Below are 26,127 nucleotides of genomic sequence, written 5' to 3' on the forward strand. Positions count from 1 at the left end.
TACCAAGATAAAGAATTATTATTTTAAAAATCTGAGTATATGTAAAACAATAGGATTTAGCTACACTCCTGCAGTTTGTTTGTGTTGCTGGAATTCGCCAAGCATAAAACTGCTACTGAACCCTACCTGAGTCCATCACACCTCGAAGAGAAAGAAAAGAAAGAAGGGAAAAGTAACCCAGACCATTCTTACAAAATTCACAGAAAGTCAGGTGGATGAGGAAGCCAATTTGCTTTTACCTTTTTCTTATCTAACACAGATTGCAAATTTGTTATGAGCAGGGTCAGCTTGTCTTTATACAGCAGTAGGCACCCCTGGGCAACTGAAGTAGCCTCAGCTGCTGCAGAGATGCACAGGTGAGCAGGAGAGAACCAGCAGGACAGACAAGGGCTGCAGCCCTTTTTTACAGTTGTCACTCCTGCTGGCACTTACAGGAGAAAGCGTCCCTCTGCAGCACCCGTTTGTGTGTGGTGATCCCATTAAGCACAGGGCTGCACAAGGTCCTGCCAGCACGGACACAGCCGCAGTGCAGAGCAGGGTCTCCGTGTGGCGCTCAAGGCGGTACTTGGAACCAGACAAGGAAAGTAGCTTGACAAATCCTTTAATTTCTATGACAATGTAAAACAGTCAACAGGGTAAGAGATACTGGAGGAGCAGGGCCAAAAAGAAACATCACATTCCGGACAGTAAACAGAGCTTCCTATGAATGCAAAAACTGTTACTCGTACAGTAACCAGTGCTGATATTTATTAGCCTAAGGTGTTACGGATTGGATCGTGTGCTTTACACTCAGAAACCCCACAATATTACAGTTCTGTCACTGCACTCAATATTGTGCTACCAACACAGAATACAGCTGAGAAAAGGCTAACCTAAAACACTTAGTTTACATCTTTTTTTTTTTTTTTTTTTTTTGGTCTTGTGTGGTATCTAGTTGAAGATGGAAGCATTTATGTGCTTTTTGCCTCATAAGAAGTGAGGCAGGTGTTAATGTTACTAAGATCAGCTGTATATACCTTGAAGGTATAGACCACCTGACTCTACATGAGTCAAAATACTAGGAATGCATCGTCACTATTCATTAATGAATTACCAGTTGCTTGTATTTAAGTGACCATATGCTTCTGTGAAAAGTATACAGTGACCTGTATCTTACACATAGTACATCTGAAAGTAGCATTGTGTCTGTAAGAGGTTTTGCATAAGCATGTCATTTCCAAGGCCAAACACACGATGTGGACAGTACCACAATATAAATGGCTGATTTTAAAACAAAACACTGCCAGTAATTACACAGGCTAGTTCTGAATTTCTTACCCACTGTGTAAAACCACACAGCATCTCAACCACATGCCATGTTTTGGTGTAAAATCGTCACTTACACACTCTTAACCCACACATCTCTGACTACAGGATCCAGAACGGGTGGGAGCAGGCAAGGCTGTCAGATATATTTTGAAAGAGTTTTAAAGTTTTGCCTGAAACTTGCAGGCTTATCAACAGGAACTGTCTCAGCTCCATTTAGGTAACTGCCCAGCTCGCTTTCAGAAATCACACACTCTATAATTTCATCTCTTTCTGTGTTCCTGGACCACTGATTTCAGTGATCTCTCCCCAAAACACCATGTCAGGCTAACTAGTAAGGAAAGTGTGAAGATCAAGACTTATACTGGTTCACACTCCCTGAATTTATTCCTTAAATTTCTTCAGAGCATATTTATGTAACTGTCTTAAACTGATGATAATGATAATATTTTAATAAAGCTAACTAGCCTCATATACCACAATTCACTGGCCCCATTAAGACACTAGGACAATTTTGGTCATACTATCACTTGCGTGGAAAAGTGGATACATTTAAGTTATTTTCAACTATAATGCTAATATATAAGGCTAAAAACTCTGAGAATACCTGAATTACACCCCTAATAACAAATCTCCCGATGTTTTAAACGTAAACACGTTCTCAAACAACTTTTAATTCTAGCTCCCTGTTCTTGGCTGGGAAACTTGGACGCAGGTAAAGATTTCTCACTAAAATGTCAGCATTAAAGTCAAACAGAAAAAAATGCTTGGAAATCTTCGTAAAAATCAACCAATTTTACTTTAAGTCTTCCAAGACTCAGTACAACACATCAATAGTCAGTTTAATAAGCCTTGAATTCATACTAATCACACAAAAAGTAACTCTCTCATATTTACTACAGCAGTATTTACATTGTGCCCCAGTTCAAGTCAGAAAAGGCAGCCTGCAAAACAACTGAGAAATCCTCATGTGCACTGGAGCTTGATTTTTGAAGCACTTGGAGAAAAACAAATACAAGTAAACAAAACGAAAAAAAACTCACATTCACACACACACAGTAGTAAGGTCTACAGCCCAGAGCAGTCTTCTCACGAGAACAGCCCAAAAACAGCCCAAAAGTTTCTGACACAAGGTTTATCCCATACTGGAACCATGCTGGAGAGTTAGTTGTAACAGCCTGCTCACATGTAAGACCTCAAACTCCAGACATACTTCAGTTTTACAGAAATAGGAAATAACCAAGAACATTCTCTGACTTGCTACGTATGGGGCGCACACTGAAGTTGTCCTTATTCCAATCTGTTTGAAGATTACTTGTGGCAGAGCAGGATGAACGTGCAAACAGATTTTCAATACTTTTGTTGGTGGGTGTTGTTTTGGCCTTTTTTTTGTGTTTATTACAGACTGCTTATAGGATTCCTAAGGCTGCAGTGATGCTAAGAAAAAGGACGTTACCACCCGTCAATGCCATTCTGAATTTAAGGCCTTTGAGCAGCTAAATTGTAACACCGTGGAAATTCACACTACCAAACTGAACAAACACGTTTTACTTACCAAGCCACCTACGTCATCTCTATAAGCTTAGAATTTAATTTATATCTACACTTGTAGGCCTATATACACGTTTATGTGTACATTAAAAAACAGACTAGTGAAAGATGCTGTGTTTTACCACTGAACAGAAATCCAGGTAGCTATAAATTCAGAGAAATAATTTACTTCAAATTAAAAGAACACTGTAAAAAAAAAAAAAACCTGCAACCTCAGCCTCCTAGGCCTGTGCCACTTGCACTGATTACAAGTACTGCTTATACACAGTAGTTCACACAGAATTTTACAGGGCTGTTCTTGGTAGGGTAAGTGACCTCCACGGCACAATAGCTTACAGAACTGTAAGAGCTGTGACAAGGGGTCTACGCAGCTTTTTACAAAGCATACTAGGCTCAGATTTAACACTGAAGTTAATCTTCATATTGTGGTTCACTCTATTTGATAAGATATTGCCTGACTACCAGTAAAGCAACCTGGCTTTTAGAGCTAAGAACAGAAACTGAAAACGCTGGCCTTCCAAGAAAGCTTCGTGATATTACACTATGAACTGCCTCCCAACTCCAGCACGAAAGGAACTGTGGTCGCTACCAGTTTTGTTTTTAACACATTCTTAGTGGAACTGATTATCTACTGCTGAGGATGCATGTTCCAGGTAGCTTACATTTCCAGTAAGGGTCCTATTGGGCTTCAAGTGTTTTGTTGTTGTTTGTTGTTGTTGTTTTTTTTAAACCAAGTCCCAAAGTTATTCTTTGTAGCTGTGTCTGCATTACACAGGAGGTACTGTGAATTCAAACGGTAGCAGGTTTGCATCTAAAGATATGAGACCGTCAACAAAAAGGAATGCATTATTCTCTTCAGCTTCCAGTCTTCAAGGCACCTCCTGCATTAACGTACTGGGAAATAAACAAGCAGACCAAAAGTTAACTGGAAAGAGAAGAGTCTGATACAGCTAACTTCCACAGAAGCACACCAGCATCAAAAAATGAGACAAGGCTGGACCCAGATCATGAACAAATAAAATCAATATAAAAAAGCTGATGAGATGACAGGAATGCCACGAGGTTGATGTTTTCAGCTCTGTTGATTGCAGGTGATTGTTAATCACAGTGTTTTCTGATGCCCATTTGCAGACGGCTTTGTCTCAGAGTCTCTTGGATTGTTTGACAGATGAAGCTTATCTAATCCTGCAAAACATTACACAGTAAGGAAAAAAAAAAAAAAAAATAAGATTCTTCCATGTTTCATGCATACAGCTATTCAGAAAGACACATGCAAACTAATATTGTTAATGTGCTTTCAATTTATATAATTTTTGATTAAACACTACAAGTTTAATGAAATGCCTCGAATTAGCAAGATAATTCCTTTACATCGTTTGCTTTAAGACAGACAAACTTTGAAGTTTCACCTGACCCGCTGCTATAAGCCCATGATAACTAAAGTTGGAGCTCTGTAACATCCATTGCATTATACAGAGTAATCCCTTTACAGTTTACACAAAAATATTATGAAATTTTATTAAAGATTATAAAAGTCACTTGACAGGGATAAATCAAGAAAAGAATCAAGGCCTTTTCTCATAACATGACCTTAACTAAATGCTGGGGAATAATGATAAATACATCAACCCACATTACGTATCTATCTCAATCAACTATAGAGCTTCTATGAAATTACTTTTAGCATAAAAATCAATGGACAGATTTACACACCCCAGCCTACTAATCTGTTCCCTCCGAGCTTGAGAATTCAACATCACAAATGACAGAATGGCCTCTAACAGCCCAAGAGTCTCCTCGTTGTATTGCACTGTTTAATAGGCCTCAGTTTAACTTATTGCCACCAGCAGAGCTGCACTCTAGGAGGCGCACTCTAGGAAGTGCTCAGATTTTGTTTACCAAGTTCACAACTCTGGAAAGCAGTAATCAGTGAAAACTAACATGTGTACATTTTCAACACTACAAACTGAACCTGCGGTTATAAACAAACACCCAAGTTTCACTGTTGGTCCTTTCGACTTAAGCAAATACTGTTCTATTGTACAAAAGGCAGGAGCTTCATCGCCATTAGTAGAGATGAGATGTAGTAACAACCTCTTCGCATCAAATATGTTTTAAGCTTTTTTTGTACTGCCATACTCACAAATTCTTAAACATGAATGCACCATTTGATTAAAAGTCTGATTATATCAGCTATAGGTTTTACTCAGCCAGTTATTAAAATTCCATACATTCTCTACAAGGATTTTCTGAACACGTAGCACTTTAAAACATCGCAAGAAAGCAGCTGAGATTTCCACTAAACTACTTTTGGGGAACTAATAAGTTGCTTTAAACAAACAAACAAAAAACCACATGCAAGCTTTTTGGAATGCAGACTATGAAAACAGCCCATTGTAATATACACAAGGAGAATTTAAGGCTTAGGTGACTCAATCTGTATAAAAAACAAAGGAAAAAAAGATTAAAAACCTGTTACTGCTATCTTTCAACTGCCAACAAATGCTAAGTTCCCCTAAAGAGGTCACTGACAACCACCACTCGCACTTTGATAAGTATTCAGGCTTCGTTTGCATGCTCAGAGTACCAATAAATGGTTTTATACTTTCACAAAATGGAAAAAAAATCTAACTGCAATCAACAAATACACGTACACATCATTAAGATCATTATACCTAGCTCTCAACTCTTCTGAAATAACACACGGCTATTCTTTCAATCTTCATTTACAAAAACTTGCATGCACAAGAAAAAAGTTTTCTATGGGTTATAAGAACTTTCACAGTAGCACAACAAGGTATCAATGCTGGAGAAAGGAAAAGTTCAAGCACAAACTAAGTTTTCAGTGCTACCATTACCTATTGCCTTCATGAGCTCTTCTCGCACAGCAGAAGTGAACTTTCTGACCAGACATAACGTTGTCATGATAGCAAAGAGCAAGTTGTAAGATAATACAATATAAAAGTTTCCCAGCCAGTTAAACCTTCCGAAGTCTCCAAGCAGGTCAAATCGAGTAATTCCTGATAAAATTGGATTTGAGATTTGCATTAAAATGTTGATTACGTTTATAGAAGAAACACACAAGTTTCACTCTATTACTCTTTACATACCTAACGCAAAATTCTTTAAGACAACATATAGTAAGACATGGTTAAATACACAAGAAAATGCTATCAAAGTCATTTGTCCACTTACTGACTACTATAAAATGGGAAGATGCTTTTCAAAATGTTTCTTGGATTTCATAATAAAACATTTGAATAACATAAGTTAAAGTAACTTTTGACTCTGGGTAAGAATTCTGCCTTTGTTATTTCAATGAATACAACTAGGAAAATCAGTATTAGTATGAAAACTGCTTGAGATATCGTTTTCTCCTGAAATCCACATCTATTCCCGATAATGCTAACACATTGTGGGCTTTCTTATTAAGCAATACAGGTAGTAAAATAGTTTCCATGAAATCCTTAACATCTAACAGTAAGCCTTTGTATGTGTTTTTCAGGACCACTGTTTTTAAAATGGAATTGTAAAGACCTCTTTCCAAGGGCAGTTTTTCTCCTAGAGCTCTCCACCTCTACAGCCACAGAGTATTTGCACAGAAGGAAAAGAGTTTGGCTGAAAGATAGTGCTGACAGGTGGTCTTCACAGTGGACCTCTAAACAATGACACTCGGGCTTTGTGCTGATCAAAGGCTAGTCAATCACTAAAGCTAAGTGAGCAAGATTTGTCATTAATGTGGAAGTGTCTATAAGCTATAGGGTACATCCCAGAAGGCAGAAGAGCCACAGGTTGTTCCTTTGCCAGGTCTACATCAAAGACTGCATTGACTAAAAGGCAGAATACTGAGATGATAACCCAAACACAGTTGTCTAGAATTGGTGATTCTTCACATTTACAGCAGCAGGAAGCTTTGCAGTCTGAAACTAGTCCTAGTTGCTGGAAGCAAATTTTCTATCATCTTATTATAAAGGTTTCTTTTTTTTTTTTTTTTTAAAACTATCACCAGTGATAATAAGTGAAGAGACAGAATTAAAGGTCAGCTATCTTCTTTTCAAAGGTAAACCTGGCATTTACGAATCTTATTGCACCATGATCCTGGCTCAGTCCTCAATACTCATCAGCCAGCCATCACAATGTTAAAAGCTGTACATGCTTCTTGTACTCAGCACACTCATTAAAAAAAAATATCATACATACAAATATATACAGGAATCAAATTTTGTATCTGAAGAAAAACATGCCACCATGAAGAAAGTAAAATGTTTAGAAGGATAAAGAAAAAAAAAAAAGACTGAAGTTAATCAGACAGGTAGAAATATAAAAAAAGCACAAAGGTCTTAGTACAAGAAGAAACTGGCTGACTGAATAACTGGTAAACAGATGAAAAAATAAACATGAGTTGCTTTCACACTTGAAGCAAAGCAGCGTCCTTCGGAACATTTCCAAAGAAAAAGTGTTTTACTCAGGCTGCAGAGCTACAGGAAAACAGAGAAATTCAAGTTTCAATGTACAGTCTTTGTATCCTTAAAAAGAAACAAAACAGGTAAAACACTGGGTAATAAGTTTATTTGCAAACAAAAAAAATACCCCTTGACGCAAAGGGGTTTGGAAGAATAACGAGTATTGTTGCAGGAGTTGTAAGGATAAATGAAAATGAAGCCTGACACTTCTGTAACATAAGTTACATTCATTTTCCTCCTATAAACAAACATCAGTGCTCATCAGAAAAAAAATCTGGCAGCACCTTTTTGTACATTTGTGGGAGGAAAGGGTTAAATTTTTGTGACTTTCCTACAGAGTAAGCCTACACAGCCTATAGAGAACACAGCTCCCAAGACTTCAATATGGAAAACTCAGAACAGAAAACTACATCTCTAGTGGACACACGTCCAAGAACGTTCATCATAATTTACCAAGTAATACACTAAAGAACTGTTTAGGTTTAAAAAATCAGGTTAAAAAAGAACTGTTCATGTTAAAAAAAGAAAAACTATATTTTTAAACTATACTGACATGAGTTTCATATCACTTTTTATTCAATCACGATAAACAAAAGAATTCTGGGAAAACTTACAAGTATCAGAAAACTCAATTTTGTTTGCAGTTCCTTGCTTCTATGTCTCTGCCTATTAAGTGCCCTGTTCCTAATTTGTTTCCTAGTATTTAGCAACATAGTGCTGGTGGGAAACAGTTTTCAAGCAGGACTACTAAAAGGCTGAAGAGTTATGGATAAAATGACTGAACTTATCCTGGAGTTCTAAAAGAGTGAAAGATTACAGACATATAGCACTGCCGTGTAGGTGGTGGATAACAGAAATATCAGATTTTTTTTTACATCTTTAAAGCTTGAAAAAGGTCAGTACTTGTACCAGATAACTTCTGCTATTTTACTTTTCCAATAATGATAAACTCTAGCCTTTTCTACATAGCCTAGAAACTTGTTTTTTTAATGATGTGAAAAGACTATGAGTCTGCTTAACATATTTCTTTCTTTTTCATCTATTGAGTCCCACAGGGCGGTAGCATGTAGAGCAACACATGTTGATATTTCTGCAAAGCACCACATGACTCACTGTACTCTAATACACTCTATTAATCCTGTTTGGACAGCTGTGTCTGTGCATTTGTTAGCTGTGTGTTAATTGTTCCATCTTTTTTCTTCTTTTATTTATCTCTATGGCAAACTATCCAGGAATTTCATTTGTTGGCTTTTTTTTTAAAGCGAGTTTTACCATTAATCTGTTTCCTATGAGACAACAATGCACCCAGCATGTATACATTCTTCCACAGAAACCATTTATTATCAACTGTTAATCTCACAGACTATTAACAATGATTTTTTTTAAACAAATGATTAGTATTGTCCACTATCTTGCTGCATTAATGTTATAATTCGACTTTAAGCCACTAAGTTTTTGATATTATATCTTGTTCAATGCTAGCATTGTTTTATTATCAAGATCTTAAACTGGCTATACTCTAGAACTGCATTTTTAAGAAGTTTTGCTACAGATTTTTAAAATGTGAGCTCTAGAACATGTGCTTTAGGATTCAGCTTTCCAAAATGCATTACATTACAGTTATTCACTTGTTCATTATGTCAAGTTTCTTTTTGTTATAAAAATGATTTAGTTAATAAGAGTAATCTGTGGATACACAGCACAAAAAGATGCAGCATGGCTTACTGAAAAATACTAGCTACTCTCAATTTCACAGCACTCTGGTTGAAAAGAATCAGATACAGAACTATTGGGTATACAATAGTAGTCTGTGGGCCTAAGCTTGAACTCCTAAACTTCTACTTATGACACACAGCCTGAGGTAAAGCTTTTTGCTTTTTTTTTTTTTAATTTTGCAAATTAAATTCACATTAGCTGCAAGTATCTTGCACTACTTAAATATGTACATCTATGTACTTTGTAAAACCCTTTCAATCTAACTTCAAGAATTCAAGTTGAATATTAACCAATTAAACAATTTTGTCAAGATACAAAACGTCGTGTCTTTCCAACTGGCTAAGATAGTTTTTCCACTTCAAATGCTACGGCGAGTTCTTAACAAAATCAGAATTATTTCGATTTTACTGTATTGGATTCCTAATTTTTCTATTTGAAGACTGAAGGAACACAGGATGGGAGCAGAATTTACAGAAAATGAAAGTAGCCTGGTCTTCACATTGCTGATAGAAATTTCTGTAATTTGACAGTGAACATGAAGCTATTTTATACTGCCCTGAACGCACAGTCTCTATGTCTATTCACCGCACAATTGCCTTTTTCAAGTTTAAAATCTGACCTGGCTTGTTAGAAAACAGTTCTCTAGAAAATCCTTTTTTTTTTAAATGCACGTTCTGCAATTTCATGGCCACAAACACAGGTGACAACATGACAGCTACAGATTGTTCCTTTTTCAAAAACTCAATTAAGTGTCCTTTATTATAATATTCTATATTATAATGCTGTACATTTCACTTACCCAGTGTCCTTGACATTACTGGCAAAGCAGAGCTCAGCACCAAGATTGAGACACAGTTTCCAATTATCTGTTTGAAAATGAGAAACAGTCTTTATATTATAAATGGAATTGTTAAAAATAGAAAAGACATCTCAAAATCAAAAAAAAAAAAAAAAAAGTATCATTGTTCAAAAACAAACCTTAGGTATTTCACAATAACATACAGTTAGTCTTACTTCTGTCACACTTCTCCATACGGTGTTATACAACTGAAGATCATCCAAGAGTTAAAAATCAAATATGTAATCACTTACTTTTAATCAAAGTATTAAAGTATGTCTGGATTCAAAATAATTCAAAATTAGCACATTGCAAAGCATCAACTGTTTATTCAATTCCTGAAAACTTTTTATAGAACAGCTATTCCATGAGCTTAGAATAGATGACTGATACATCAGCTTAAGCTTTGTATGCAACTGCTTGAAGGATTAGCATTATTAAAAAAATTACAACAAAGAGCTTCCTTTCAACTGAATGCCTGTTGACTACTTTAAATAGCATGAAAAAAAATCTCAGCTGTTAGATTTTACTCTACTTTTTGTGAAGCCTTTATAAAGAGTAATTGAAACTTCTTTCTCTCACAAGGGATCACTTTCTTCAGCTCTAATTCTATCAGAATTAGAAAGAAAAAACAAAAATTCTGAGAAGTAGATATTCATGCATTCACTATTTATTAATAGTACGCTATTCCTGATGTACTGTAAACAAACTATACAAGGCATTAATAACATTCCAAGTCCCTAATCTACTATACCCATTCAATGTTTACCTACTTTCTCACTTCCAATAATTTATGGTTAAAAAATGCTTTTTTTTTTTTCTCTATTTCTTAAAGTGAAACATTGAATAAATAATTAAATTCAACATCTGTTCCTTGGTTACTGATCACCTCCCCTTGTCAGCTGTGGGAATATTTTTCCAAAAAACTAAGCACGTTCCTTAGCATTAGGTTATTCTGAAGCCAATGCTAAATTGTAAAAAGTAAAATTAGCCTCAAACTGCAAAATGTTGCTGAATAGACCTCCTCAGTCTTAGTTTAATTATTCAAATTTGAATTACTTTGTCTGTATTACTTCTAGCAACCAAGTTCTTCAGATTTCAAACAAGCTCCCTGAAGTACAGTTAGCACAATCAAAGTTACTCATTAGCAATACGTTTCCTTTGAAAAAAGTTCTTTCACTAGCTTTTCTATAGCTAGTTAACAAGCTCTGCTATTCCCAGCTTTTTACAAGTGAATGGATGCCATCCAAACTAAACAGAGCACATCCTTTTTCCCACTCATTCAGCATTTTGAAAATCTTCCAGTTTGTGTTTACGCAGCTTACAAACAAATACTGATCACTGCAAATGAGCCATTCAGGGCAATTACTAAAAGAGTCAGTTTGTCTTGGGTGGCAAGAGAGGGGAGGGGGCCATCACCACCACAGACTTTACCTTACCTTTGTCATAGTTGTGTCATCCTTCCTGGGAGTGAAATTTTCAAAAAAACGAAGGCTGTAGAAGCCGACGACAGAGGACACCATAAGATAGCTGTGAGAATCAAGGAAAAAGGAACCTCCAAAGAATGCGTGCTTCACTCAAGTTCTCAGCAGTCTCCTAAAAGTCTTAACAACCAGAGGGGGGAGAAATAAACAAAACAAAAAAACACTTCGAGTGCTTAAGAAGGACAGACCTCTCTCTTCTTTCCAAGCAAGTGTTTTAGTAAATTACCAGTGTCCCAGAAAACTAGACAGAATACTTGTTAACAGACAGTTTTTAAAGAAAGGATACAAAATCAAAATGATTTCAAGTGCTGCTCCCACAAAACCAAATGTGGATAGGGATGCATTTCCTATTCCAGGACCCTAGAAGGAGAAAAATATTTTGCATAATTTAATGAAGTACATGCAACATGCATAAAAGTTAACCTGTACAAGTACCAAAAAGACTTCCTAGATGAAATAAAGCTTTTACTTAATTATTTAAGCATCACACTGATGTTATAACCTATGAATCTCACATCCCGTGCAATTTTATCAGCTTGCTTTCAAACTTGAGCGAAATGTACTAAGGCAGAAGTTAAAATACGCATTTTATACATATTCCGTTGCTTTGGAAACCAAAATAAGAGATCTCAGAAGACGACTAGGTATTTGCAATGCCACAAAGAGTGGTCATCACCACTAATCAGCTTTTATAGCTACACAAGCTCATACAGACCTATAGCCATGAGAAAGCATTAGCAAATTAATAAAAACTCTTGTGATTAAAGACACTATTATACAATGTGCTGTTCTTTACTTTCTTAAAGTTTATGTTTTACCATAAAAGAAGAAAATGCTCATGTTTTGAAAGAGGAACACAAACACAAAAAAGGCTTTTCATATTGCTTTTTAATGCATTTATTTTCTTGAATATCTCTAAACAGTGTTAAAAGTAAAACACACGAAATGCAAAACCCCAGATTAGTTATTTACTTGACTGAATTACTGTAAAGATTCTGTGCTGATTTTATTAAGAAGACACTATAACAAGACATGTAGTAAATGCTTATACAGGACTGAAAGTGCTTATACAGGACTGAAAGAGAGAAACAAAAGTCAAGTTCTAACTTGAACTTCTGTAAGGGCTCCAAAGCATTACTAGCATTATAAAAATTATGTAAGAGAAGTTTACTTTACCCCTGATCCTTTTGGCATTGCAGTCTCATCAACCAACAGGTAAAGAATGTTGAAAGCAACTAAGAGGACTGAGATGGACTGTAAAGAACGAGAAACAGTCACATTATTTAAAAGTATTCCACGTTTGAACAATGGAAGTACATATCCTCACCTGACTTCATAATGTTAAGTAAGTTCTACTAAGATGATCAAGAGAGTATTGATTTTATTGCTTAGAGACATCACTCAAAAATTTTAAAAGTACACCCCAAATGACTGAAGAATTCCCCAAACTGCTTTCTTTTTTTTTTTTAAAAAAAAAAGAAAAAAAAAAGAAAATTCTTACTGTCTCAGTCAGCAGCAATATCATAACAGCTGGATAAACTAAATTTCTTTCCCAAGCAGAAGCTTTTTTCCGCCGTTCTGTTCAGAACAGAAATACGATATCATAGATCAGTTCAGAGTAAAACAAGTAACAATTATTTACATCTCCATTATAAACTGTAGATAAAGCAATATTATTGTGAATCGACAACAACAAGTTCATAGAAATATCTATTCTGAGGAACTGTACAAAGCATTCAAAAAAAAAAAAAGCCTCTAGAGAAAGAATGGGGGGACATACAGAAGAAAGTTTTTCTTATTTAAAGGCATGGTTCATCATAATTCACCATAATTATCCAATGAATACTGCAATATAAAATGCAGAATAGAATTTGTTTATATATATTTTAATATAACCTTTAAAAAAAAAAGGAATTTCAAATATTTATCCTCTTGTGATATAAATGAAGAGAGACAAGACTAACATATTGGACATCACTAGTGTGTCTAAAAGGAAAACCCAACAACTTCTTACTATCTTTACCTTTGCACATAATACACTGACAAATGCAAAATACTCCAAGCCTTTGAATAAGTAGGGAGATTCCTGTTGAGTAACTGCCATTATGAGAAGTATCACAAGAAGACACAAAAGCGCCAAGAATTTCCCTGTTCAACAATTTGACTTTAAGAGAAATAATTCAAAACCAAAGAGACAGGAAAGTAACGTCTTAGGCTATCCCAAATAATCATAAATATAACATGACATATAAAAAGACTGTGCTACTGATCTCCATGCCAAGAAGTGTCACAACTTCTCAAAAATTATGTTAAAAATAAGATTCAAATCCAACTCCCTATTTAAAGTATGTTTGTTAGGTGAGGGGCAATGATTCCATATGATACACTTGTAGAAACTATAATAGTTTGAAAGGACTGAGAATGTATGTATTTGGTTAGAAACAATTGGGATCAATCAAGGAACTGTTAAAAACTGAACATAATATCTTAAAGTCATTTATTAAATTGCAATCCACATGAAACAATATGAAAAAAGTATATTACCTAGATTTGTTTTCTTGCTTTTCACTTTTTCAAGCTCCCGTTCCAACTCTACTGTCTGGTATTCAACTGTGGAAGAGGTACCTTTTAAAACACAAGAAATTTTGTTTTGGATGGGACTAACTATAGTGCTGGAAGACATACTGTGAAAATCCATGTTTAGGACACAACACATTAACACTTGTGGCTTTAAAGAGCAAGGTTTTTTGTTTGAGATTTTTCAAATCTTTTTCAAAAACCAGTTGTGGTGTGGCAGCCTGACACTGAATGGCTTAAATGTGTCATTCTTTGTCTCCATATGACGCATATCAAGATGCAAAGAACCTCTGGATGCCCTTCAAGGGCATTATTGTTTAGCACCTTAGTGACAGAGTATACCTTTGCCTCCAAACTAATTAAGCTGGTGACTGGACCTCCAGCTGTAATATTAGTGATATTAGACAGCTGTAATATTAGTTCTAGGCAGAAAACGAGCAAGGCAGAGAAGTTGCTCATCAACTCTTCCTCCTCTCTACCATGTCTAAGGAGCCCAGCCCATTTCCCTCTGCATCCTCTTCTCTTCAACCTCCAAGTCTCTTTCAACCAGCCAACCCTTCCAGCGCAGGCACACTTTGGTTTCTCTCCTTTACTCTTGCTCTCCACATTCAAGCAACAATACAACGGAGAAATGCTGACGAGAGATCTGCTCTTTCAGCTCTCGTTATTTCTACTTCAGTTTTTACTCTTTGCAATCACACCCTGGAAATACACTCCCTGGGCTAAATCACAAACACCCTCTACTCATCTTTCTCTCATTCACATGCCTTTAATTTCTCAATAATCTCACCTGATAATAAATTGAGTGCTCATATATTTCCTGCCTATTCCAGGCCAATCTCATTCTGTCAAAACACTGTGGCAGTTCAAGGTCTTAATAACCCCAAAGTTATTAAGTTATCTTCTTTCTTGATTTACACTGACACCCTTCTGCTTGTTGGCCATTCCCTACCCTTGGCCTCGCCTTTGATTGCAGGCTAACCCATAATAACAGTGTTGCAGGTTTTTTTTTTTTTTTAAACACTAATAAATTTCTATGAGACTAATAGTCTTGTCCAGGCTTTTATCTCATATCTTAATCATTTGCCTACAAAAACTAAATAGCACTTAGGCTGCTGGCACGCTAACACTACTTTATGGTCCAGTCTCATTATTTCCTTATTTTCTGTTGTCTGTTGATCCATTTAGCAATCTCAGTACAAGATAACAAGGTAAATTACTCATCCCAGCCAGCCCCCATGTATATTCCTGCAGCATCCAACAGAGTGAAGTCCTACATGAAAACCAAGATAAAGAAAAATGTTTCTTAGATTTTGGATTTTTTTTTTTTTTTTTTAAACTTTTACTATTTCAGAGTATATTATTTTTCACTACAGTCGAATTTTCAACCAGGCATACACATCTTCCAAAAAAAAAAAAAAAAAAAAATGGGGGGGATTTAATTGCATACTTCTTTCACACACATTTTTGCATATAACAAGTTTCCTCTATGTTATGCCTGCACTTATCTTTCATATCAGTGACAAAAAACATATGCAGTAATATTTACAGTGGCTTCAAATATATAAACATCTCAAATCCAAGAATTAACCAGGAAGATCTACAAATTCACTTAAACTGAAGTGCCTGCAGTGACTGTCAATTTCATTTCTCAGTGTATTTTAAATAAGTAATCAAAATGTGTATTTTTTTAGAACAACGTTTTGTTTTTAAACAAGACTCTTTATTGTTATAAAAATAAACTGAGGCATTCCTTCCACAAAAAGTCTAAACTAGCTATTTCATGGAATGACTAATTACTATGAAGTGAATAAAAAGGACAGTTAGAGAGCTCAGTGGAAACAGTCTCAAGAATTTTAATGGAAGCAGTTAAAGTAAGAAAACTTAAGTTAACATCTGACGTTTTCTTCTCCATAATTGATTTAGGGGTCTCTGGGGAAAAACTTCATTCAAGATATATGCATTTTTTTCCCCTTGGATATAAGAACTCAGAGCTCAAGATTGATATCCATGGGAGTCTTTCCAGCAAAGTCAATGAAATCACATTAGATCCCTAAAGACACACTTCCATGCACATTCTGAATCATATCTAAATGCTGTTGTGGTTCCTCCTTAAAACTAGTAGCAAACAGGTTGCTATACAAAAGAATATTTTATGAGAGGGGAAAGCAAAGTTTCAGATCAGTCAAAAGAGTATTTGAAAAGGATGCAGCTAAATTCTTAAAAGCTCTATACCATTAGCTTTATTTCAAACATGCACAAAGTTCAATGTCAGCGCTGTCTAGCCAATAAATCAAATTGGTAGACGAGACTTGTTTGGACTAGCAATGAAAAGTTAGAAGGGATTCTCCGAGAAAGCCACAAAGCAGCTCATTTAAGGTCAATTTAACGGTATTATTCTGTTTTTCTTCCAGCCCCGACATAAGATTTCAGTACCTCAAAGGAAATTGTAAGAGTATCTATTTGCATTCCCCCTAGGTGATTGGCAGTTCAACACCAATTAGTTCAAAATTACACTGTTACTAGCGTGCAATAAAAACAACACCTTTCATCTTTCTTACATAGGTAAGGATACCTTCAGAGCCAATAACTTTGATCAAGTAAGTATTTTTGATCCTACCCCACCCGTCTCTTTGGATTCAGGAAAACTAATAGCTGAAGGCAACTTTTCTCTTTTAATATAAAAAAGTCCCAGCTTTATTCTTTGACTGTAGGAGTGCTGTGGGTACTGAAATATAATATACTGGAAACAAACATTTTCCCGAAGCCCAGTATCTCTTCAACAGATAAAAATACTAGGGTAGATAACACGATCAAACTTCCCCCTCCCGCCTCCTCCGATTTTCACTTATACACTGGAAACATCTGAGAAGGAAGAAAATTTAGTTTCCACAAAGAAAACATGCAGTTTCCCAGTTAGAGTTAGGTTGAAATATGAGGAGGTTTACAGAAAACTCTATCGACTGCACCACAGCCACGGCAGTTACATCTGTACTAATAACGGGCACAGCTCACACAGCTGAACTCTTTCCCTCCTCCAAAAGCAGAGGTTTTCCCCAGCCAATTCAGTAGGAACAGCGATTCATGGCAATACCTTGCTCTGTCCAGGCACTGTCTGAGGACACATCAGCTGGGACTGGCCACAGCAGTGTTAAGAGCATGATAGCAATTAACCCACTGAGAAATAATCAGCACTGATAATCACCAAGCATTGCTTAAGGTTGTCATCAGGTCCTCATTAGTTCTAATAAAAATATAAACCTCTTTGGTTATGCGTGTAAATGGAGTGTATATTTCCAAACACATCATTGCTAAGTTGTCCAGCAGGCTTCCTTAAGCACATAGAGTATTTTCACTATGACAACTGCAGGAAAGTTGCAGCAGCCATGACATAGGAAGTCTGTAGCTTAACGTATCTGATATAGCTCCATAACACACAAATGCGTAAGTGAAGTTAGACATCACAAATTATGCCACCTAACATCACAGCACTACGTTAATTAATGTAGTTAGTACACATTTGTATACATTTAAAAAAAATCAGTGAACAGGATAAGCTCGCTTCTTCATAGTTCTGGCAAAAATGGTATTTATTTTTCTGGTGTAATTTGTATGTCCTTCTGATTTCTGGCAGAGAGGATGAACCTTTCCATTCTTGCCACATAAATGAAAACCATACTTAAAATTACTTAAATAATTACTCACAAAAACCTTGCAGAATATCTTCTTGTGCATGCAACATTCCCTTCCACCTACATGTTATTTCCAAGTTAAGCTAAAAAGCAGATAAAAATCTGAATGAAGTCTATGAATTTTCTCTTTATAACTAACTAGAGGTTTTCAAGCAGCCCTTCAGATAGTGGTGCCAATGTCGTTCCCTCAGCACGTGAAACAGAACTCAGTTCCCTCTTCCAAGAAGAGGGAAGCCCCATATCTTTCACCTCTCAGGAGAGGGATGGTGAGCTCTGTGGAATTTGCCTAGGTTGCAGTTCTGCTTATGTTAAATTCTTAACAATCCACTGAAAAATAATCCAGTCTTTCAGCTGATACAGGCGACTTCCGTAACGACACATCCTAAATCCAGATCCAATTAAAAGACTTCTACTAGGTCCATCTCACAAGTGAAATTATTAAACTGCAACATAGACACACACCTACATAGAAAAACAACAGACTATCATCTAAACTACACTCTCCACTTGAACAGCACAAACCACCCTGCACTAGGTCTAATAGGTACTTGAATAGCTATTTGTCCATTTTCTGTATTGCTTTTCCTCATACATAAGCACCATCACCATGACAACATAAAATATTCAGTAACAAATACTTTACAGTTCCTAGCTAACATCAAACACATAAAACAATTTTAATTACCCCCATCACAGCTTCAAAGGTGTTCACTCCACACACCTTTTTGCATATTTGTATGTGTATATACATATACATACATATATATACACACATGCATGTCAGTATAAAAAAACCTGGAGCTCCCAAAACAGCAAAGAAGAGCATTGCTTTTAAACTGGGAACCGCGCCTGATTTTAGCACAGAAGCCACTACTCCACCACCACGTTTAAATGCTGGAGCAAAGACCACGACCTCCTGTTATGAAAGATACTTTCTCTGACCAACTTTTATCAGAGACCTATTGAGAAGTGAAAGAAGAAAGGTTTGAGGTATGACTGAAAAGTAAACAAGAAAGGCAAAAAAAAAAAAAAAAAAAGAAAAAAAAAGAAAGAAAATTGAGGCTAAAATAAGTCATATGCCTTCCAGAAAAGATAACAATGGACAAAAGTCATGACATGAATAATCTTTGTTTTACCAACAAGAAGTAATTGTATGAAATGTGGACAGATGATTTATCCATGCAGTTTACAGCAATTTAGAAGAGAATTGGTACAATGGGATTTTAAAGAGATAGAATTTACATATTTTCCATAACTGGCATTATATATGCAGCAATGTTCTTTATCTTAGAAGCTGAAACTTAATACTGCTTTTGAAATACTTCAGAAGAAGACCTTGTCAAGAATTGCTGAATTGTAATGCTAAACACAAAAAGCCTAAAACGCTTACATAATATATTCATTGTAATTATTCATTAATGGATGTACAACAATTAAATTTACCCTGTAGCTCCTAGAATATAAAGAACTGCTCTGATACTTATAATTTAAGCTAACAAGTCATTATACCATCACTGAAGCAGAAAAAGTACTCCAAATAAACAAAGCTCATCATTCAGAACATTGAGCCTCTTCCTAATAAAAGTATGTTCACTGCTTTTCAGGCAACAGTAAAATACAGTCACAATTAGCAAACCAAACAATTTTACAGTAAGGGTGGAGGATTTGGATTCTCAGTCTCAAAATATTCTCAGTGTTAAAACTGATGAACATGTTAAAAACAAAGTGCACACAAGCCAATCTTGTACACAGTAAGCAATCAAATGTAAGGTAGTAATGATTGTTACATACTAAAATCTTGAACTCTGAGAGAAATATTCTGAGAGAATATTTATATAACACTACATAACATTAAGATCAATACATATGACTACTCAAAATTCTGTATTTGAAGCAGAATTTGTATTTACTGTACTGTAACTATTGTATTTGAACAAGCATACCATTGAGCTTCCTCTGAATTGCTTCTTCCTCTAAAGTGATGATATACATCTGCTCATCTAAGTCTTCAAGGATCTGTATTTGGAAACAGAAAAATGACCTAAGCATCAACAGAAAGTCACTTACCTTTTTGACTTACTTGGGTTTGTTTTGTTCGAATAACCTTTATATTTAAATATATATTCTGCAACTTCATAATGTCAACACAAAAAAAAAAACACCATAGGAGATTATTCCATTATGTTACAGTTCTGTTTCTTTGCTGTAAATAAACTTTATGTTAAGTTTTAATTTCAGGTTAAAACTCTTATATTCAATTTCAGCCTAAAGAGACTACTTGGGGAACAGGGGAGCGACAGTACATCTAACCTATATTCAGGTCATTTTATATAGTGGCAGGGAGAAGATAAGTAACCTGTTGACCTTCACATTCAATTTAATTTAAACAAAACTAACTGCAGATTTTGAAAGAGTAAATTAAAAAAAAAAAAATTCATATGCCAATATTTCAAGCAAATATAAATTGCTAGTGGAAGTTAAAAGCAAAATACATGAAGCCTACCTACCTTACTGTCAGGCACTTTGAATTTAAAGCTTATAAATAGCAAAAGAGTGGTACATATTTTCTTTGTATTTTCAGGATTGACTTGACTAATGAAAAGGAATGCAAGACCTAAACACACCCAAATTGTAGTAAATACAAACTAGGAAACATGACACCAAGGTCACTGGGGGATTTGCATATGGTACAAACTTTCCATTCCCTCACATATTCAGCACAATTACAATATATTATCTATGTTTAAAAGGTTCTAACAGGTGCCAACTACCTGCAGGCAAAGCCAATTTCACTAATTTAAGTACACCCCTAGGTAGTTTTCTTGCCATCCAGCCTTAGTTTGGTCTTACACCCTTAACGCCCAAACTCAGAACAAAAACCACACTTCTCAAGCATTTGCAAAACAAAGTAGGCAATACTGGCAATTAATATTAATACTAATAGTGGTTGTACAGCCTGGTAAGCCAGAGAAAGTCCACACTATTAAAAAACTGAAGAAAGCAGGCTTTTGTGCTATAAGACAAAATTGAAAACAAGTATATTGACTATAGAAAATATTGACTATAGAAAACCAGATGAACAAAAGAGATAATTGTGTAGAAGTACAACCATTCTATAAGAAAACACTTTAATGCCACTGTACCATCTATCAGATAGCACACAAGCACAGATTTGTGTAGCACTTACTGTTGGCTTCACCAGCAACTGACCCATTACTGTAAACATCCGTGAAAGTCCCACTGGCGTGCATACTGCAGAGGAAGGAAGAGTACACAAAACAGTGATTTCTAAGTCAAAGACTGATTTTTCTTTGCAAGTACAGTGTTTATGTCACGTTACACATAAAACTAGGTACAGTTTTGAAAAGAACAGAACTTCAAACTCCAACCTGAACTTTAAAACTTATTGCTATTTTTCGATTTCAAACAAGACAAGCATCTCTCCAAGAGCATAGCTGATTTTTGTTATCAGGGAACACCATATAAATAGATATCTTACACTTGCTTACATAATTATTTATTCAAAGCATGTGGCACCAGAGGCTATGTCTATATGAGTATGTTCAGCAGTGCCAGGAAGCATTCCTGGGCACTAAGACTTGATTGTCTACAGGAGTAAATTGCAACAGCTATCCCCTGCATGATTTTGCCCTGGGCCACTTAGCACTTTCCCCAGAAATTCCCAGGTGTAGTTCTGGAGCTCACACAGTGCAGGAACCATTATCACAAGGCAATGTGCACACAGACACCTTCTGGAAACTGCAATACCATGGATGTGGATGGTGGGTGGAATAACACTGCTTGGCCACAGTGCTGCTGAATGTTTCTGACATTTAATCTGCTAGCACAGGTGTAGCTGTAGCTGTAAGGTCAAGAGATCATGAAACCACCTTGCTATAAAAGTTCACTGTAATTTCAGTTGGCAGTAGGCTCAGCTACCAGATTTTAAGCTACTTTCTTTTTTATGAAGTAACAGATTGCCCTTTTGATAGTAGACTTGATGGTTTCCAGGTATGGTGCACATATGCTTGTTGGGAGAAAGGATTAGACTCTGATCTTTCACTAATAATTTATTATCAACAGTTTAGGGAGAACAGCCTTCAAATACTAAAGCATGTAGGAGATGGAAGGAATTTGTAACAGCACAGATGAGGATATATTTATAGTTTATTTGATCATAAAGTAGTTAGGTTAAATAAGACAAGAAGCAGCAAACAAGATTTTAGTGAGGATTACGTTAATTTTTACTAATGAGTGCTTCACTACAGCTACTACACATTAGAGGAAGAATACAAAAGTATTGATAAAGACTACCCTTAGCTAGTCTTCCCAAACTACAGGGGGAGCCTGCAGGCAAAGGAGAGAAGGGAAGAGACTGCTGCAAATAACCCTCTCAATAAACCTATCACTTACTTCCCGATACACTGCTTCAGCAATTAAGCCAACTGCAGATCTAATGAAGCTCCACCCCAGCATCCACCCCTTTCTAACTGCTACATGCTGCCCTTTCAGCTACACGGGTAACAGCTTGGAGGGCTTTATGTAATTTCAGTGATTTGGTTGTTTAAGTTACAAATGAGTGCTCTAAAATTGGCATTTGATCCCAATGATTGGGGTGAACTGCTACACAGTAGCCCCAAAACACATGCTAAATTTTCAGCTCTGCTGAAACTGACAGCAAGGCACATGTAAAAGTCTGTAAGCCAAGTTCCCCATTAGGAGGTTGAGCAACTGTTGTGAATCAGTCTCAAAGAGCCTAGGTGTTCATGAATGAGATGGTCAGAATTATACTCTTTGCTTCCCCCCCCTTCCATTACTGTGGATTTAAGAATCTCCACATACAGAGAACCTGAGGAGACTCAGCCAAGTTCTCCCAGTAACACCTTTCATAGACTGATCTGCTTAGTTTTATGTAAATGCCTCAAACTACCATCAATCTCAATCCTTTATCCATAGCAACAGCCCTATAAATGCTAGCTGTAAACCTTTAAAATCTAGAAAACAGGTGAAAACATGATGATCTAGAAAAAGAGATGATGTGCCCCCCCCCCTTGGCTTTTTTTTTTTTTTTTTTTTTTTTTAATAATAATTCGGGGGGCAGTGGAGGCATGAAACTATAAGTGCAGTTTGGAGCCTCCCATGATCTTTTCTACTCCCCTAAACAGGGACAAGAGAATTCTGTCTAGGACCGGTTGGAATAAGTTTGGTTTTGTTGTTGTTTTAATAAACACTGCATTTGTTTTGTACAAAACCAAGTAACAGATCTCTGGACTGGCCAGATACTAGTTTCATGACTACGAAAGTTAGCTGTGTTGTGTTCTTGCTTCTGCCTTTACAGGAATATTTTCATTTAAAAAAGGGAGAAGGATAGTTTATTGAACACAGGACAAATTAAGTATTCTATGAAAATGTAACTGGTTTACAAACTTCAGAATTCAAATGTAACAAGTTTATACTAAGATTCTATCTTATAAAAATACATATAATTTTTCATATTCAACTTTCATATTGAAGAACAATTTCCTTCAGTTTTTAAAAAACAAATAGAAGCATTCATCTTCTGGAAAAAAAAATCGGGGAAATACTTACACAGAAGTAACAAGCATCCCATCAGTGATATACAGGAATATAAATATGGGAGGTAGAATTCCCAGAGGTCTGCAAAGAACACATTAAGCACAGCCTTAGTTCATTATGAATAGACTACTTATGTCACAAATACAACTGAATTAGCTTCTTTCCCTAAGATTTCTTCTCCAGGATTGAAGAATTTCTGTGTTTTGAAGTATAAACTAAGAATTACTCAGTTAATAAATCTGCAGGCAACAAGCTGTCCTAGCACTTAAGCTTGAAAAATATCTTTATCTTTTATCCCTATCCCACTTAAATCACTTGCTTTTAACATATAGATACACAACATCGCATCCACAGGAGCAAGAAACATCTCACCATGCTAGAAACTGACTTAATAAGCTTACTGAACAGAAAAAATGGCATTAATTAAATTAATATGACTTCTCAACCTGCGCAATACTCAGAATATTTACTAGAAATACTCTTATTTGAAAATATCCATTTCTAAAATTAAAAAAAAAAAGACAAAAGCATTTTTTGTTTGTTTTTTAAAATTCCATACCATACAAAGACTCCATACTGGCAGCATCATTGTCTATGAGAGCTGAAGCCACCCATACGATTCCAAGGATAAGCAGTGCAAGAAGTATAAGCATTACAAGAGTTTCCAAAATGCGCGCTCTGATCCCCTGTGGGCAGAAGAGGAGAAAGAAAGAAAAAGAAAAACACAGCAAAAGAACTTTGAATCAGATATTTTCAAACATAAGAAAAATACAAATAAATAGCAGTTTCTTGTGCCTAAATATATATCCATGTTTTATCGCATAGACAAAAGAATAACATGTAATGTACATTTAAAATACAGCCTTCCGTGTGCATAAAAAAAGGAAGTACTTATGGCTTTATAATGCCTGGATTGCGTTTTTCCCCTTAAAACGACAGAAAGATGTTTTAAATTGCATATGCCTTACAGTTCTCATTAATCTCATTATTCCATAAAATATTCTTTATACGATATGATTTTGCCTGAGCATTTTTAAAAGATGGATTACTTTCCTAATACTTTCAGCAAAGAAAAGTGGATTAGCAAATTTTTATCTATGATTCCAATCAAGGGAATGGAAAGCCAATTATGGCAAATAGCCAAATAGCCCAGCAAGCATTAAAGCCCGCGTAGGTACAATGCACCAATTTCGTTAAAATACATTCTTCAGCTGAAATTGCTTCTGCACAGTCTACAGAGCCCTCAAGCGTATGGCCAGAGAACTGCTCCTGCTTGGCCTGCTCACACAACACTGCAGCCGCATCCTACAGCTCCCAGCCCTGCATGCTCCACGCTGAATCCAACTTCTCCCTTGTGCCACACAAATCACAGGTCTAAGAGGTTGTATCGCATTTTTCCTCATGAGCAAATGCTGTAACTACTCTAATTGCTGTGTTACATCTGCGAATCTAAATATACCAAATAATACCAGAAATCCTTTTTAAGTACTGTTTTTTTTTTGTTTTTTTTTTTTTTTATTAATAGTGTGGTCGGGACACTTTCTTTAGAGGTCTTTACTCTTAACAGAATTGCTTTTCATATAACAATTTTTTCTTCAGTTGTCAGCATGTGTCTCCACGAACAAACCCAATCTCCTGTTTCTCACACAGGCTCACCCGAACTTGGGCATATTCTACTGAAAAAAAAAATCTACTTCAGAGTTCAAAGAAGGGAGCTTTACTTCATTCTTTGCCCACTCTCACTACCCCTTCTCTCACTGCTTAACAACCTTCACACAACACATCCACTGAAAGTTAGGTTCCTGACATGACCACAGCATCCAACGATGAATGAAGAACTTACACATCCCAACCACGTGCATTTATCTTTACCATGTGCATTTATCTCCTATAATACATGAATTCCTCTCTGCCGTCAGTCCCTACAAAACAGCCAGCATAAAGGTAGCACGAATGAGAAAACAGACAAATAGAGACCTTCACACAACTCCCCTGAAGGCTTATGTGGGCAGATCAAGACAAACTCCATAAAGGCTCTCAAACACCAAATTTCAAACTAAAAGGTGGTATGGATAAGATATGGATTTGCTCCTAGGATGTATTTTGTGTACAATAAGCTACTTTGAGGTTAAGTTATTAAAAACTAATTTTTACAGTGCTCAGAAACTAGCTTTCTCTTCTCTGAGTTATTCTGAAGGCAAGCACCTAAGCCAAATATATGTATTTGAAGATGAAAGATGAAGATGAAAGTCGCATATTAAATACTAGAACTTCAGGAATAGGTTACCAGAAAACAAACGCATTACAGTCCAATCTTTGTGTTGTAGTTCTGTTCCCCTCCCACAAAAAAATCACAAAGTTATTGATTTTAAAAAGAGCTCTGTAAAAACAGCAATCTGAACTTAAGAGGTACCTAAATGCAGTAGGTTTGGCAAGTTTTATCTCCAAATTTATCTACATCAGTCCTCCTTTCAGTAAAGAGCACTGATACAGAGCCTTCACTGTGCAACAGAAGAAAGTCACAAGATTAGAAGAAAACCCAAAACAACCAAGGACACAAGAACGCAGAGAGATCTGCTCCAAGCTTTACAAAATGCTTGATGACTCTTCTCCTTGGCAAAGGAAAATGTGATGCTATCTTCTGGGCTTCTGACGGCCTCAGCCCCAAGAAGTGGAGACCATTTTAAGACCATCTAGTTCCAACCCCCCTGCCATGTACAGGGATGTCACCCACTAGATCAGGGCTTTGAATAATTTTGACCTCAGAAAATTAGATCAATCTCCTTCCATTCTCAATAGATACACCTAACTTCACATTTCCATGATGCATCAACAGTACTGCAGTCTCTCATAGAGAAGCACAACTGACAGTTCACTCCAAGAGCGAAGCAGGTTTTATTTTTGCATTATAAACATGAGATACA

General features: G+C 36.0%; 1 protein-coding gene across 1 annotated transcript in view; it reads right to left on the minus strand.

The window, feature by feature from the left end:
* Positions 1-586: 586 nt before the first annotated feature.
* The window catches only part of LMBR1 (limb development membrane protein 1), a 67,900-nt gene continuing 42,359 nt past the window's right edge, over positions 587-26,127 (minus strand). Inside the window, exons 6-17 of the mRNA XM_032180713.1 lie at positions 23,763-23,889; positions 23,216-23,284; positions 20,814-20,878; positions 19,570-19,642; positions 13,902-13,982; positions 12,859-12,935; positions 12,534-12,611; positions 11,644-11,717; positions 11,313-11,403; positions 9,835-9,901; positions 5,715-5,876; positions 587-4,041 (exon numbers count right to left, since the gene is read on the minus strand). Of these exons, the coding sequence (XP_032036604.1) occupies positions 3,959-4,041; positions 5,715-5,876; positions 9,835-9,901; positions 11,313-11,403; positions 11,644-11,717; positions 12,534-12,611; positions 12,859-12,935; positions 13,902-13,982; positions 19,570-19,642; positions 20,814-20,878; positions 23,216-23,284; positions 23,763-23,889 (1,047 nt within the window). The 3' untranslated portion in view covers positions 587-3,958. The remainder of the gene's footprint in view (positions 4,042-5,714; positions 5,877-9,834; positions 9,902-11,312; positions 11,404-11,643; positions 11,718-12,533; positions 12,612-12,858; positions 12,936-13,901; positions 13,983-19,569; positions 19,643-20,813; positions 20,879-23,215; positions 23,285-23,762; positions 23,890-26,127) is intronic.

This window comes from Aythya fuligula, chromosome 2 (genome assembly GCF_009819795.1).
Source record: "Aythya fuligula isolate bAytFul2 chromosome 2, bAytFul2.pri, whole genome shotgun sequence".
In the NCBI taxonomy this organism is placed as follows: domain Eukaryota; kingdom Metazoa; phylum Chordata; class Aves; order Anseriformes; family Anatidae; genus Aythya; species Aythya fuligula.